Genomic DNA, 16,204 nt, shown 5'->3' with positions numbered 1-16,204 from the left:
TCCTGCTAGAACAGCCTTTGCTGTGCCTGCAGAAAGAGCAAAGTCACCGGTTCCTTTGAATGTCGTGATCATTCAAAGCTGAGAAACCAGTCTGGGATTGATTTCCTTTTCAAAGATACAGCTTAAAAAAAGATGTGGGAGAATGCATTGTGTTTGCTCTAAATTTTGAATGGTACATTAATATGAAACAGCAGAGAACAATATCAGGTGAAATAATGCATATTAACCATGTATAACTAAACAAATCTATGATAACTAGCATATTTACTGAAATGAGGGCATCTTCTTGGCTGACAGAAACTGCAGCATTTACTGAAAAGCCTATATCCATTTGCAAGTCAGTGTATTTCATAGTTTTCAACCAAATAATAAGCTATAAAGGAAAAAGCTGAAGTGTACAAATAAACAATCATCTTGATTTAGATATTCAGCTTTGATTTTATCTTATTGCTGATTTAAATTATTATTAAAGTTGGGGATGGAAATAACATGAATCATTTTTACTTCAGCTTATTGTATGTATAACAATGAGGCTTTTATCTGCAGGAAACAATTCCTGAATTGTATATTGTAGATAAAGAGAGAAAAATAAATCTCTCCTAATGTCAATAAAATTAGCTTGCCTCAAGGGTATGAGTTGCTTTTCTAGTTAAACAGCCTATGAAAGTAATGCTGTTCCCACTGCCTGAGTTTAAAATTTTTGTGTGATAATTTTCCAGTCTCTCTTTTCTTCCATTTGGCAAACAGCTCATTCTCCTGTTGAGTGCCTACAGCAAGTGTGGGATCCCCCGTGGCTCCATGTGTATCTCTCCCACCACAGCATGGAGTCTGTGTGCCAGCAGCTCTCACACCCTCCCTCCCAGCCCCTGCTTCAGCTTCTGGCTGCTTTTGCATTTCTCTCATGCTTTCCCACAGAGATGAGCTGTGGCCCACAGTGGAGCAGGACCATTCCCTATAGCAGGACCATTCCCCACCTCTCTGTGCTACAGGCATCCTCACCTTGCAGTGGAGCCTCAACCTGAGCTGGGTTATTCCCTGGTGAGAGGCACTTTGTCCAAAAGTATCACATAAACTGGCTGCCTCATCACCTGTCTTTCATAACCCTGCCCTAAAAGTGGGCATCCAGAAATTGCATCTGGTCTGAGTTCATGAGCCAGAGTTTGAGGAGGCTTTACGCTGTCAGCTAGGACCAAGCTTCTTTGACCTTGGTTCGAGTGCTGATAAGATCCTGCTGGGCAGGTTGAACCCATCTTTACAGCAGTTGCCAGGACTGACTAGCTCTCTTTGGCTAGCTTTGATACCATGTGCAGTCATGGTTGTCCGGTTCTCTGGAAGACACTCCCTGAGAGATGTTGGCTGTTTCCCTGATGGTCACATCCTCCTACACAGCAGAAGGACCTAGCCAGCATCGGAGATCCCATTTCTTTGTGTCACAGCCACTGCTGAGCACTGAGGTCTCTCTGTTAAGAGTAAGAAGTGCATATGACTTCAAATGCAGCCGTTGTGGTCTGTCAGGGAGATGAGGCTCCCAAATAGTTTTCTCCAAGATCTGTCACACTCAAACTGTCATAGAAGCTTCAGCACGATGTCCTACATTAGCAAAGAACCTTTCTTAGGCAGTGAGGTAGTTAGCGTTCAGAAATTGCACATCCCTTCTTGGATACTTCTCAGCTGGATACCTTTCAGACTCTCAAAATACCTAAGTGGATAGCCTTGGCAAATGCATCTCCCTGAGACACAAATAGGAGGTTAGGGACTCTGACCTACAAGTCTTTTTCCTGCAGTCATACCAGGATTGACTTGCTTGCTTTGGCTATCAGCCAGAGGAGCAAGAGCTCAGAACAAGAGGAGGAGCACTGTCCAGGCTCACTATCTGTCCCTTTCCTTGTCCCCATGTCAGAGGAGTTCCTGCATGTCCCTCTAACTTCACAGGGACCCCCAGAAGAGAAGGAAGAGGCTCCTTCCTTCTTGCAGTTTGAATGCTGGACGGTATTTAGATGTGGAATGGATCTCTCCATACCTTGACAGTTATTCAGAGCAATTGGAGATAGACATCTTCTAGAGAGGCATTATTGCCTTAGTCTTCAGAGCTGTCTACTTTTGACATGAAGACTCTCTCTCTCTCTCTTTTTTTGAAAGGCTATGCCAACCTATTCTTGTTTACTATCGTAGCTATAAGTAGCTCAGGAAAAGTTAAAGTTATGGGTACACTTACACAGAAGCCTCAGAAGGTCAGGACAGCAGCCGAAATTGCCATCCATGCGATTTCCAGAAAGAGTATCTGTTACTACAGTCAAGTGAAGTGATTGCACACAGATGACTGTAATCTGCTAGAAATAAGAAGATCTGTTGGAGCATCAGGGGAGAATGCTCTTTTTTTTTGGTATATCCCTGTGCACAGTCCATTCCATTTCTAAAATACTCTGATGACTGAGACTTTCTTTCCCATGGAGGATAAGAAATATAAACACTTACTTAAATTGGAGGAATGATAGACTTCATTAACATCTTAATAGGAACATTTTAACTCTATTTACGGGTTACAATAAATTTTTAGCACATCAGTCAGGTCTATGTTACCTTAAAATAGAAGTTGTAATTCAAGACTAGGCAGGCAGATGTCTGGTGCATCTGTCAGAGCTTTATTAAGCATCATATTTAAGCTTAAGATTTGTCTGCCTAAATCTAGATGAGGCAAATTCTTCTGATTGTGATCTGACAGTCTGTTATTGGATTCAATAATTTCCAGGAACTTTTCACAAAGATTTTATTCTGGATCTTGAGTAATGTTAACTCATGCTCCATGTAACACATGCTTACCTTGGCTTGTTTCAGATGAACTACCTTATCATTGAAGAAAACGTGGACAATGATCCCTGCAAGTTTGCTCTAATGAGCCGGGAAACATCAGAGAGAGTAATTTTACAGGCAGCTAATCCAGAAATTCAACAAGCTTGGGTACAGGACATCAACCAGGTCCTGGACACGCAAAGAGACTTCCTAAATGGTATGTACATGGTCTTCACTCTGTTTCCCAAACTGTGACACTAAATGGGTTTTAGAATATTTCTGTCTTTGTTCCCTTTATGAAAAAACATTCAGCAACTTCTTTTCATAAGGAAAATCCTGAGGACAAAACTAGAGCCCAGTCTGCCTGTCATTAAGCACTGGGTCAAGTGGTATCCACAGACTACATGGGAAAGAGTCCTTATAATTTACAGCTGGTCTTTGAAAAGAGACCACCTCAGTGCCACTTTACAGAGGTCTCTGTCCTGCCTGCCAGGTCTGCCTGGTGGGAAGGTGAGGAATGGGAGAAGAACCAGGCAAGCCTGATCTGAACTGCTCTGTGGCCCTGGAACCCACCCTGAGAAGCCACTGGAGCCCCATCTTGCGTTAAAGACTGCAGGTCATGCTGGCCTGGCTCCATTAGCAGCATCTCATGGACTGGTTTTGGCAGCCTACTGCCTCCCTGCTTAACCAGGTGGTGGGTCCCTGCACAGTTGCCGTGCGTATATCAGTTAGGTTCATGTTCAGGTCTCAAGTCCCTCCATCACTGATGTGCCTTTGGTGGTACTTCTGTGCAAGATCCTTTAAAAATGCTGGGGTTTGCAGGGCTGTATCGCCTGGTGCTTTCCATTTGACAGGGAGACTTTAAATCTAATCCCTTCCCAAGACCGTGTCAAAGCCACATTGCCGTTGTATCTACACAGTATCTCCCACTTACTCAGAGCGAGGCTTATCCACAAGAACCTCCTATTCAACATCACCGTGTGCTACAAGCTGAGGACATGAGGTGGGACAAAGGCTGCCTCGCCATCCACCCTCTTACAGGTCCAAACTCTGCGGGGCAGCAGCTGCTTTCAACCAAAACCAAAAGAGAGGGCAAGGAAACATCTGGGCTTGTTTCTCCTAGGAACCATGGGAGGTGTGCATGAACAGGGGCCTTTCCAAAATGTCAGTTTTGCTTTAGGAACAGATTTGGGGTGGTTCGAAATAATATTTCAAATTAAAGCTGTGTTTCTAAAAAAAACAGACAAACACACACACGATCAACAGAAGTGTGTATTTTGAAAATATAGAGGAATCAAAATCAGTTAACAATTTTGGCTTGTTCTTGCTCATGACTGGATGAGGGGAAGCAAAGGAACCAGGACTAGAGGCAAAATCTAAAAATAGTATCTCTCTTGTTTGTTTGGAAGCAACAAAGTGGGAATCATTTCTTTGGATGCTTCCAAAATTGTTTTGCACTATTCATTTCAAAACAGCTTTTTTTTATGGGGCTTATATTAGAAAAGAGTTCTATATTTAAAGACTTAATATATGCTCAATAATGAAACTTATTTGCTTGAATCAAAATGTTTTGGCTTGGCACAGTCTGTTAGCTTTTTTGATTTTCGGGTTTTGGCATTTGGTTTTGTGGATTTTTTTGCTGCAAAATCTGAAGAGGCTCTTTCAGTTCACATCAAAACAAAGGTTCCCTTTTCTTCAACGTGGAGGTTTTTAAAATTTTGATTTAGCTTAATTTTACTTTTCAGAAGTTAACTGGGAAAGGGTTACATGCAAAAGCTGTTAGTGACATTTCAGAAACTATGGCTGAGCTGAGAAAGGAAACAGTGTTTCACCTGTGATTCCAAAACTTGATATTGAGTTTTCATGACTTGGAATAGAAAGGGCCTCATACAACCACAGTAAAATGATTCCTTAAATACATTGGTGAGGTGAGTAGTCTAAGTTCTCCAGTTTGACCAGCTGGTACCAAAACTTGCCAGTTTTCTGTCTGTGCAGTTGGCTTTGAATGAGGGATTATTGGAATATAAGTAAGTTCTACCAAAGGTTGGCTGCAGAAATTTTTTTTTTAACCTTGTGAGAACTCCACAGTGAGAACTCCACAGAGACTACTGCAGGGGTTTTCTGTCCCTTCCACATCTTTCTTACTCATTGTTTTATTTTTGATGTGTTCACTCTTATCCTCTAAACACTTGCTGCCCTCTGAGCCCCTTTTTCTACTGAAGCATCTTCACAGCCCCTATTTAGCCTATCTTCTGTGAGGCCAGCAAGGAATTTGATGGGTTAGGAACATAATCGTCAGTATCTCTGAAGCTAGAGGTAAAAATAGATTTATATTAAAACACAGGCTTAAGGATTTACTTTAAACCTATAAATAAGATCCAAGAAAATGGTATTGTATCCAGTAGAGCCTGTCCAGTCCAGAACAATTTAAGTGGCTTTTAGGATGTAATCTTATTGAGGCTGACTAATCTTTAAATATGTTCTTTAGCTTTGCATTTCATTAAAGTGGATGTTTTCTGTCTTTAAAATAATATTAAATCCACACTGAGCCAATGCTGCGTAAACTTAATAACAAAATATTCCCTGGGAGTTCTTGCCCAAGCTGTCTCTGATTTTCTGTCTTCAGCAGGGAAGCCCTGAAGAGTATGGGGCTATGTACAGAGCATAGTATTTGCATTCACAGTTCAGAAATGTAAAACTTGTTGCAATTACACTGTAATATTCAAGCTTTTTATATTTTTCCTTGGAAAAGCAAAAGCTGCTAAGCTTGAGAAACAGACTGTGCACGAGATGATTGGCTATAGTGACCGTTCTTTCATTTTGCTTTAGCAAGCAAGCTGCATAGAAAATATGTCATTGATGGATATTTTTTCATAAGCAAAATGCCATTGATCTGTACCTTTTTTTAATCGTGTTTTGTGACATTTTTGAGAGAGAAAGAGAGAGCACGCAAGTACATGGACACTGATTTTTGCCAGTAGCTCGTAAGAATACTAACAGATGTTGAACAGGAGGCTGGAAGCCAGGCATCACTGTGATAGTTAATGGTGGAATTAGTAGTCACAAGTGGACACTCAACTAAATACCCTTTAAAAGCACTGAGTAGGATAGATTGTTTTGAGACAGATTGATAAGTATTCATTCAGATCTTACTGCTAAAGACCTTGCAGCTTAATCTACTGTATATACTAGAAAAAGGTCACCATCACTGTCAAAATCATTGTCAAAGTTCTCCCCAACCTTCTTTGTCCTCTATGGCTGATCTGCAGCTGGACCAAAGCATTTTCCACTGCAGTTGAGGTAAGCGAGTGAAACTGGTAGTCACTGTGGCATAAATACGAAGCACTGTTGTGACAAGGGTCACTGCGTAGGTTTTGGAGCCAAATAATCTTCCAGATTGCTACAGGTCTATGTTTGTGTCCTTTTGAAGAAAATGGTGATCTGGCATCCTCCTTAACTTTTTTTTTTTTTTTTTTAAGTCTCTTTTTCTATAGTATTAAGTGATTTCTTGTTGGAGTAGTCTTGCCTTTCTCTGGAAGAGGAATGCTAGAGATTATGCTCTGTGGTGCTGAGCCTTTCTGTTTTTCTTTCCTTTCCTCTTGTTGGGAAAGACATTCCTTCTGTTGTGGTTCCCTGGTTGGGCTGATGCTATGACATTATGTCCTCTGTCTGCCTCTTGCTAGACTAGTCTCTCTGCATTCCAGTACGTTTAGTCTGGTGCATGTATACAGTATTAACTGACTGTAAATCATCCATTAAAGCCACATGACATGCAAAAAACCAAACCCATAGGTCTGGGGATGGTAGTCTGAGCCTAGCAAATCTGTTTCTTTCCCATTCACTGTGAGTCCCAGCCCTGATCCCTTTTCCTCCAAACATAACAAATTCTTTATTTCTTTACCATCTGGCATTTTTATCCTTCCTTTTCCCAGTGTGAGCTCTCTCCATGACTATGAAATGTACACTCTCACAAGCAGACTTTTTTTGAGGCTTATGAAGCTGTTTAATGTTGCTTGTGGGTGTTTTCTGGAGAGGTCTGGACTGCTGGGATTAATGTCTTTATGCCATCTATACTTCCTCACTTGCTGGTCATTTCCAGCAGTTTCCTGGAACCAAAGTAGTTACTACAGAAAGCACAGAGAGAGCCGAGTTGCAGTGCATCACGTCTGAAGAGTATTTAGTAGTCACACTCTCTTGGGAATATGCAAATGAGACTTATGGGTCTTGACCTGTGTTTTTTGATGATAGCAAAATTCACTGTAAATGAACTCTGCATCTCTTATTCAGGCTTTCATTTATTTTGGCTACAGGATGCAATTAATTTGTGCAATTTCAAACAAATGAATGCAATCATGTATGCTATAAATGGCAAATATTTTAGCCCACTGTTTTGGTTAGAGCAGCTGTTCTTCACAGTAGCATGGAGTGTTGTGTTCAGTTCACGTGCAGCGCAGTGTAACATGCTTGCGTCCTGTCTAGCCATGAACATGCTGCGTGCTTCCATGGGTGGCATCTTCTGTTCCCGTTTGGTGTGCAACTTATGTGTACGCTCCGATTGAATCACCCCACACACTCTCTGCATCCCTTTGCAACACCATTGAAAGCATATAGCTAATTCTCGTCCTCTTTTGCAGCGCTACAGTCTCCTATAGAGTACCAACGCAAAGAAAGTAGCTCAGCAGTGCTGAGGCCCCAGACCGGTAGGGTCCCTCAGCCCAACAGCAGACCCTATTCTTCTGTTCCAGTAGGGTCTGAGAAGCCTTTGAAGGCTACAAGCCGTAACCCATCTCTCCCACCCCTGAAGATATCTACCTCCAACGGCAGCACAGGGTATGAACACTCACAGCCCGGAGACAAGTATGAACAAAGCAAGGTACTGAGCTCATCTGATAAAGCATGATCTCATAGCCCATTTCTTATACCATAGACAATCTGTGAAGTTAGCTTTAATTATCAGCTAACCAGGTCAACAGGGATCAACATACTGAAGCAATGGTGTAAAATGTGATTTGGGATTAAACAGAGACTGTGAAAGCTCAGGCATCCAGATGGGTGGCACTTCAGCTGGGAAATGGAGGCAGAGCCTGACCCTGGAGGCTGGAGCACTGATCCCAGCGTTTTTCAGGACTCTGTGTTTGCAGACCTGGTGAACTGAATATCCATTTGCAGTACTGGCAGCAGCAATATTCAGGCTTCTCTAATATCCATTAACCACCCATTCCTGAAGAGGTCTACTCTGACAGCATAGAAGAGTTTAGACCTTTTCCCACATAACAGCTCGCAGGGTGCCAGTTGAAGGATCTAATTTGGGTGCATGTGCCCTGCACACAAACCACCAGAGTCAGTAACCAGCAGTGTTTGGACCCTGCTGCTGGCTGTGGTTGACCAAAGCCACTTTCCAATATGACCTATATTTAAGATCATGAGATGTGTGAGTGTTCATTTGGCTTCTAACATTGAGCCTTCATTGGTCTTTCCCCCATTTGGCTCAGAGCAGATCGTTCATCTGTAAAACCACACAAATGAGAACGTGGCTGGGGCACCGTCGCTAGCAGCTGTGAAATCTAATATGAAATAGGAGGCTGGTTTGTGTCAGATTACTGCTGCCTTTCAGAACCTTAAAATCCCTTTCTACCAATGTGAACTTTAAGTGTTCTGTATCTTTTTCCCTGGTACAGTTAGGCTGGAAATGAACTAGTGGGATTGCTGCTGGAAAAGGCAGGTTCCTCAGCACCGCCTGCTCACCGGTTTCTGTTGTGTCCATTTTCACAGACTGATTTGGGAGGGTGCAATGGGACCTCTTCCATGGTCGTGATTAAAGATTACTATGCACTGAAGGAGGATGAGATCTGTGTGAATCAAGGAGAGGTGGTTCAGATCCTTGCTATCAACCAGCAGAACATGTTCCTGGTGTACCAGCCTGCAAATGACCACTCTCCAGCCGCTGAAGGATGGATCCCCGGCAATATCTTGGCTCCCCTCACTAAATCCACTACAGATAATAGCGACGGAAGCATCAAGTAAGTGCCATGTTGGCTTCGCTGGGAGCACTGTGTGGATTTTTTGAGGAAAAAATAAATAAATAAATAAACAAACCCAAATGGTAGGGAATTCCTGCTGATTTTTATCTACAGTGCCATTGGAACAAGCTGAGTGGTCAATCCGCAGCGTCGGGCAGCCATGGTGGATAGCTTGGGTTTTGCTTATTTTCACTTTGTGGGGTTTTGTTTATCCTTTGGAGAGAAATAAAACCATAGATGGTTAAAGATATGTTTTACGTTACACCATTTTACACCAACATGGACCTGCTTGGACTGGACTTATATTTATGTTGTATTAAGTTACTAATCTATATATTGGTTATAACAGCATCTAGCAAAAAAAAAAAAAAAAACCACAAAAAATCCAGGCCCCGTGTTGGACTGAGGTTTGCTTCTCAAGGAGGAGAGATTTTGTTGTCTATGGCAATTTCCTTGTACAGCTTGTATCTTTTTTTTATTTTGGTTTGGTTTGGTTTTTTTTTCTGTTCGCAGTAACTTTTGTAATATATTTTTTGGTTTGCAAGACCCCCATCCAAGTACATTCCTGTATAAAGTATTTTGCACTATTTAAGAAAAAAAGGAAAAAGAAACAAACTCATATTGATGAAGTCAGGTTGTGCAATATAATGGATAGTCGCAATGTTCATCATTGTACCTGTAATGTAACTAATTTTAAATGTACTATTTTAAATATGTAAAATAAATTTTCACCATGAGCATGTTTTAATGAGGTAAAAGAACTAGTTTGACCCTTTTTTTGGTTTTGTTTTGGTTTGGTTTTTTTTGTTTATAACATTTTGTTGCTTATTTAACAAATGTGTGGATATATATTTTTCTTTTCTGATTTTTAGAAATTTGTCAGTCTGAAATGACTAATGCAAGAAAGTGTTTTTTTGGTATTAAATACAGAAGGTACAACCCTCTTTTCAGTAATACCTGTTGATTTCTTTTAACATCTAAAATGACTAGATGGTAATGCCTGATGTATGCTACAAATTGTGTTACCTTACATGAGTACCTCAAGGCACAGAATTGAACACGAGGAAAGATTTTGTGACAGATTCACTAAAAACAATAATTTGATCTTTGCTGCAGTTTGTTAGGAGAAATGACGACTTTACCTGTCAGTCAGTAAGGAATGCTACTATGAATTGCACGTCTCTTGCACATCTGCCACAGCCATTCCCGCGTTCCTCTCTAACCACAGTATGCAACCACGTGCCCTTAGATTCATCCACGGCACCAGGCTCCTGGTGAAGATTCCGATTTTGTGGCAGCTGTACAGTCAAATTCAGAGTCCAATTATGTAGTCGGATGAGTTGTGCTCAGGAAGGCATAACAAAATGGAAAGACACATGCGTCACCCCTCTCTCTTTCTCACTGCAGTGAGATTTAAAATCTTAAATCATGTTTTCAGACTCAAACAGCTAAAACAACTCTGAAACCAGAAAGAGGCTTGAATAATAGAAGTCCTATGGGTAAAAAATGACCTGGAGCTGGTGTTACCTTTAGCCCTGTCTAGTCTGCCAGATCGTATTGACTAATTAGTATAAGTAATAAAACTGTTTCTTCTGTTGACAAATACTGTACACAAAATATGTGGTCTATCCAGTAGTGTTGGCACCATGTATTATTCACTGATAGGTCAGGGAGTCCATCAGCCACGTCCTTGACTCTTACCCTATCTTAAAGGAAAATGTAACAGTCCTGAAGTGGTGGATAACTTCTGCTCTGCACATCTAATTTGGACCTCCTCCAGAAACGCCCAAGTATCAGACAGCATTCACTGTCTGGCTGAGATGTGCAGGGTGCTTTGGTGCTCCTTGTGCTCGAACATGACTGGCCGTGCCAGCTGTTTGCAGTGGAGACACTAATCCTCATTGCAAAACAGTCGATATGACCCACTTCAATCTTTTGTCAGTGGCAGCCAGCTGTTGGGAGGCTGTTAGATTACTTTTTTAAAATTTGAGCTATTGTACAACTCCCATCAGGTGCTGAAGTATAGCCAAAAACCACTTAGGAATCAGACGCAGTGTTCATGGGGGAGCGTCGGCTGTGTGGGGCATCCTTGGAGTCCTACCTTGCTAACATACTGCGTTTTATTGGCATCGCAGGTGATCGTTGGATTACATGCAACTTGCTTTGTAAAATGTATCAAGGTACTGTAGACATGACATGTGCCAACCATTGGGCTTAAACATGCAAATCAAATTTGCATGACTTAAAGGTGGGCAGATGCTTTGAACCTGGATCCCAGCTCATCACACTGCTGTTTTGAGAGCTTTCTGCTTGGACAACATACCCCTTCCCAAATACCCCCCTAACCTGTCCCCTATTTAAACCAAATGAAATCCATATTAAGAACTCTTTTGTTTTTTCTTAATTTTTTATGTCTGCTTTGATGTGCAATTTCTGTTGTCAACACAGCATTGCTCTTACAAAGGGTGACATGGTCTATTTTTTTTTTCCAAGAGTAAGGTCATAGGAACAGTAATGAGGGGTGAAAAATGTACTGGAAATCCTGCCTGCTGTGGTGCTGGCCAAAAACCATGAACTGACTGATGTCCTCTCTAACCGGATTGGCAAAATCAAATGGGAAATTCTTGGTCTTGAGAGGCACAGCATTCTAGGAAATCACTTATCTCTTGGAAAGTTAATGATGTAGCTCCTATTTGTTGAGCTATTCATGTTCTGAGCAACATGTAGGGAGCAACACCTTGAATTTCTTAAATTTTTTTAATTTGCTTTACTGAGTAATCTCTTAAGACTGTTCTCCTGTATTTACATTTGTTTCAGTGCTTTTAACCAACAAGACTGAGGGCTGAATTGACCTTTTAACTGTAGCAAAAATAAAATCAATTTCTATTTGTGGCAATGCAAGACGAAGTCCCTGAAACCAGATGACCAAGTTCTAGTTGCCTGCTTCCATCATGGGCATTTTTTCCGTGCTCCATGCATTTAAACAGCAAGTGTGGCACAACATCTGCTTCGCAGAACTGTTTGGTTTGGTTTTTAACTTCAACTCTCATTGCTCAGATTGAGATAGGCATATTGCCAGTGGCTTTCACCTTCTAGGGAATTGCAGTAATCGCAAATGTGGATGCTGGTTCCCCTTTCCAAATCCTTCCTTCCTGCTATGATTTGCCGTTTGATTGCTGCGTTTTTTGGTACAACAGGAAGTCATGTTCATGGCATACCCTGCGCATGAGAAAGCGGGCGGAAAAGGAGAGCAGTGGCAAAAATGAAGCCAATGGGCCACGTAAATCCAAGGATATTCTGGGGAACAAAGTCTCTGTTAAAGTGAGTAAGGCCATCTGAAAGCTGTGTGCTGCTCTCCTGCTTCCCATCCTTTTCACCCCCTATAGCATCCTCTCCTGTGAGAGGGAGGGGGCGGTGATTTTGGGTTGGTTTTTTGTTTTTTTGTTGGTTTTTTTTTTCCACTTCAGTTATCTTTTTTTTTTTCCTTTTTTTTTTTGTAGTATCCATTTTAGCAGGATTTTTGCATGCAAGATAAAATGCAGCCTTTGTTTTTTGTTTTCTTTTTTGTGGCATCCCACACACAAGTAAGTAATCTTCATTAAAAAAACAACTATGTATATGGTTAAATAACTGTTCTTAAAATTGGGACAATAGTGATTTACTGACCTCTGACCTAGCCCAATCTGCGGCTCCATCAGAGCAGCTGCAGTGGTGAGAAAGCCACTGGGTGAACCAATGGCCTTGCTGAAGTTGATGAGTTTTCTTTAAGCCAGCATTTCACCACATCTTAAGATAAGGGGTTCTCAACCTTGAGATGCTTAAGAGTTTTGGTCTGGGGAGATGGTCTCAATGACCTTTTTCTTTCCATTTTATCAGACAGGGCAGAGATGCTGACTCTGTCTTGCCAGGAGAGGGTCTTGTGTGTGTGTGTGTGTCTGTGTCTGTGTGTCTGTGTCTGTCTCTCTCTCTCTGAGATCTCCCAGTATGGAAAAGGTTGAGAACTGTGGGGTTAAGCTCCATCTTCTGCTCTGGGTGCCTGACTACTGTGCTCCAATTCAGAGGATCCATCCCTATAAACCGACCATGAGGCCTGCTCAGGACTAATCTGGGGCTTTCCCTCCCAACAGAGGCAAGAAAACACTTGTGATTTTGACACAGCCAAAGCCCAGCCTTGATTCAGGAAAGCACTTAGCATGTCCTTTGGATCCACCCCTCTCCAGGAGAGCCCATGATTAAGTGTTTTCCTTTGCGGAGGCTTTCCGTCTTGTGAGCCTAGTGAAATAGCCATGGCATGTGCAAAGGGAGGAACCCTGCCGCTGCAACCCGGGCGTCCCTCGCACCCACTGCCCAGCCAGCCGGCAGCCCTGCAGTCAGCATGGTGGCCACAGTTCTTCCTCCTGTTGCTTCCTCTCTGGTTTTACGACCTGAACGACTCGCAGAATCACGGCTTCTTCTTTGGCAAAAGCATGTCTTTGCCTTTGCTTCCCTTGTTCTGTTTGTCGGTTTGGGTTTTGTTTGGGTTTTTAAGAGCATTTTCTGTAGTGTTACCCATTTCCATGCTGCTCACAATTCCTGTGCTGCTCTGCCCTGTCTAACCAATCTCTCTTCTAATTTCTTGTTCTCTTTCTTCCTCTTCATGCTGCCAAACAAGGAGACAAACAGCTCAGAGGAATCAGAGTGTGATGACCTTGACCCCAATACTAGCATGGAGGTAGAGACAATCATCCTTGTGATTTTTTATTTTTTTTTTCCAAGAACATGTGCCTGTTTTGAAAAGCCTTTGCTGAAAGGGGAGCTGGTGGGTCTGTATCACTCGTGGACATATGTGCCAATTAAGTGTGACTCACACAAAGTGCCAATTCTGGTTTTGCCAAGCGTTGAACTGGAGTTTGGGCTGCCTTTGTGGTGGGAGCAGTGGAGGAAGCTGAGGAACAAGCTCCTGCTGAGCTGGAGGCTCACATAGCCACCCTCAATTGCTGTTTCCCACCTGGGACCTCATTCAATGAAACAATAATGCATGCATGTCAACTGCCCATAAATGTAGCAGCTTTCTATATTAAAAACACCCCTTGCCCTGGCAATACATGCTGAGCTGCTAGTCAAACGTGTGTTATAAATCACCGGAGCAAATGTTGTTGCGCCACAACTAGTGCTTTAAATTATCTAGAGGATCAGAAAAGATAAAGTTTCTTTTTTCTCCTAGCAGAGTGGGAAACTGCATTTCTGTAAAGGTACTGAAGAAGAATGGTAAAACTGGTTGCGTGCACGTACCCGTATCACAGACAAGGCTGATGCAGATAGAGGGACCTAAGTTACAATCCATTACACTACTCTTTTTCCAGTGTGAAGCCACCGGTTCTAGTGGAGTGACCGAGACATGCCTTGTTGAGAGAGCCCGAAAGAGCTTAAAATCATAAAGAGTTATATATCTGGTTCTCCTCAGTTAATATCTTGCAGGACCCATTTTTTCTGTGTATAGTGACCAAGCATTTGTATACATTGTACCAAGGCTGAAAGACCTTCCTACCGAAACAGGCAAAGACAAGGTTCAGAGAGACATACGTGATTTTGTAGGGATGATGGGGCAGGTCATTGGAGAACAGGGATATCTGTGTCCTAGGAGATATCCAAGATGCTGTTAGCCAGGCTGCACTATAAACATCCTGCAAAAGAAAGCTGATCTTCTTCCTGGAGGGAATAAATAGTGGGAGAAGTGTATTGAGATGCAGCACCTCAACTATTAACCTGAAGGCTCTCTTTTATTTTAATTGTGTTGGTGCACAGAAACACATCTTTGAGAAGGGAACGTGTACTAAAGGAAAGTTTTTGACCCAGCTGACATCCTGGAGTTTGAATAGTTCTTACCACTAAAGCTGCATTACTCTCAGGAGTGTGTTTGCATTTTCAAAGAGCATTTTGCCAGTCACAGGTAACAACTAGAAGTATACGTATTTGTTACAAGGCAGTGCCCAGTTATTGCACGTAAGTCTGTGTAAGCTTTAGATCACTGAAAATTGCCCTGTGGAGTAAAAGGTGGCTGAGATACAGGTGTATGGTACAGAGCTGGGTGAGAATTGCCATTCTTTTTTCAGAGGATTTCTGTGTTTTGAGTTTGCTCAATAGGAGGAAAACCAGATGTTTCAAAATTGTCAGTGGAAGGTATCTGAGTCCTTACGCTGTCAGCATTTCTAGTTAGTTATAGCATACTCTACGTGGGTCTTTTTATTTGATTTGGGTTTTTTACCATGGTACAGTCTACAGTTCTTGCCTCCCTCTCTGAAGTTTAGGAGATAAGAGCCTTTTTGGTTAAACCAAAAGACACTGATGTGAAGTCTTAGCTATGGTATGAATCTGCTGTTGGGGGAGTAACTGTGTGCCTGGTATGTGACTTGATTTACTCTCAGAAATGCCATGCTGCATCTCCCAGGTCACTTACTGGAGGTGACAGTGTCCGTGCACTGCAGTCCTGAGGAGCCACAAGGTTCCTCATGGCTTGGAAAGCTCAAGTCTGCTTCTCAGCAAAACTCTTTGGGGCTGAGCAAATGTTTAAAATGGCAGAGCAAGAGAAAACCAGAGTGCAGTTGTGGGGGTGACTTACTAAGGTCAGACTGCCCTGCAAGGAGCAGCATGGCCCTCACTTTGTGCTGGTTTTAGTACATCTGCAGCCTGGAGTGAGTGTGGTCAGCTCGCTGGTCCAGCTAAGAAATATTGGGGGGGGGGGGGGATTGCTGATACCCAGTATAAACTAAACAAAATCATCCAGAGGGAGCAGAGCAAGGGCAGGCTCAGAAAATGCTCATGAAGCCCTAGAAGAGGCCATGGGGAAGTCTAGTCTGTAAAGGTCTGGGGTAGGCACTACTGGAAGCCACAGTTGTTCTCCCTTTCCCTTCATTATGAGTGCTTTTGATGGTCCTTTTCAAACGTGTTATGAGAAATGAACTTTATTAAGGCCTTGGGAGCTGAAGTCTTTTCTCATTAAAACAGAGGCAAGGCAAGCTACTTCCACCACCAGAGCCTGGTCCAGGGCTTCATCGGTCTTTTAGGCTTTGTGTTCTAAGCTTCAATAATTGTTCAACAGCTGTGCTACCTCTCCATCCCAACCTGTGTGTGCAGTGAAAATCAGCATCTCACCTGGTTTTCCTTTCCTTACTCTGCATGGTACGTCCCAGCAGAGCCACTGGCAAGCTCCCAGGGGAGCTGGAGACAGTGTGACTGGCTGCCGGAGGAGGGGGAAGACCTTGTCCTCACACCTGGCTCAGCTCATGATGGATTTTATAGACGCTGGGCGTTCTGGTAGGAGAGCTGTGTCCTGGCCATCACCATTCAGAGGTGCATGAGGCCCTACCTGTGTCATTAAGGTGGAGTTGTCTATAGCTATTATTACAGCCAGGTAA

At 42.5% G+C, this 16,204-nt stretch overlaps 1 protein-coding gene across 9 annotated transcripts in view; it reads left to right on the top strand.

Annotated features, from left to right (window-relative positions):
* KALRN (kalirin RhoGEF kinase) overlaps window positions 1-16,204 on the top strand; it is a 530,488-nt gene that overhangs the window by 488,501 nt on the left and 25,783 nt on the right. For 5 of the 9 annotated variants that reach the window (XM_069780931.1, XM_069780932.1, XM_069780930.1 and 2 more), the window contains 5 exons: window positions 2,836-3,007; window positions 7,425-7,663; window positions 8,563-8,810; window positions 12,008-12,131; window positions 13,462-13,521. In XM_069780931.1, the coding sequence (XP_069637032.1) occupies window positions 2,836-3,007; window positions 7,425-7,663; window positions 8,563-8,810; window positions 12,008-12,131; window positions 13,462-13,521 (843 nt within the window). Of the gene's footprint in view, window positions 1-2,835; window positions 3,008-7,424; window positions 7,664-8,562; window positions 8,811-12,007; window positions 12,132-12,310; window positions 12,395-13,461; window positions 13,522-16,204 lie in introns of those variants that run through there. The other 4 variants (XR_011324291.1, XM_069780935.1, XM_069780934.1 and 1 more) reach the window with 4 other exon arrangements.

The sequence above is a fragment of the Haliaeetus albicilla genome, chromosome 4 (assembly GCF_947461875.1).
Source record: "Haliaeetus albicilla chromosome 4, bHalAlb1.1, whole genome shotgun sequence".
NCBI lineage: Eukaryota > Metazoa > Chordata > Aves > Accipitriformes > Accipitridae > Haliaeetus > Haliaeetus albicilla.
This window is presented reverse-complemented; position numbering and strand designations above follow the sequence as displayed.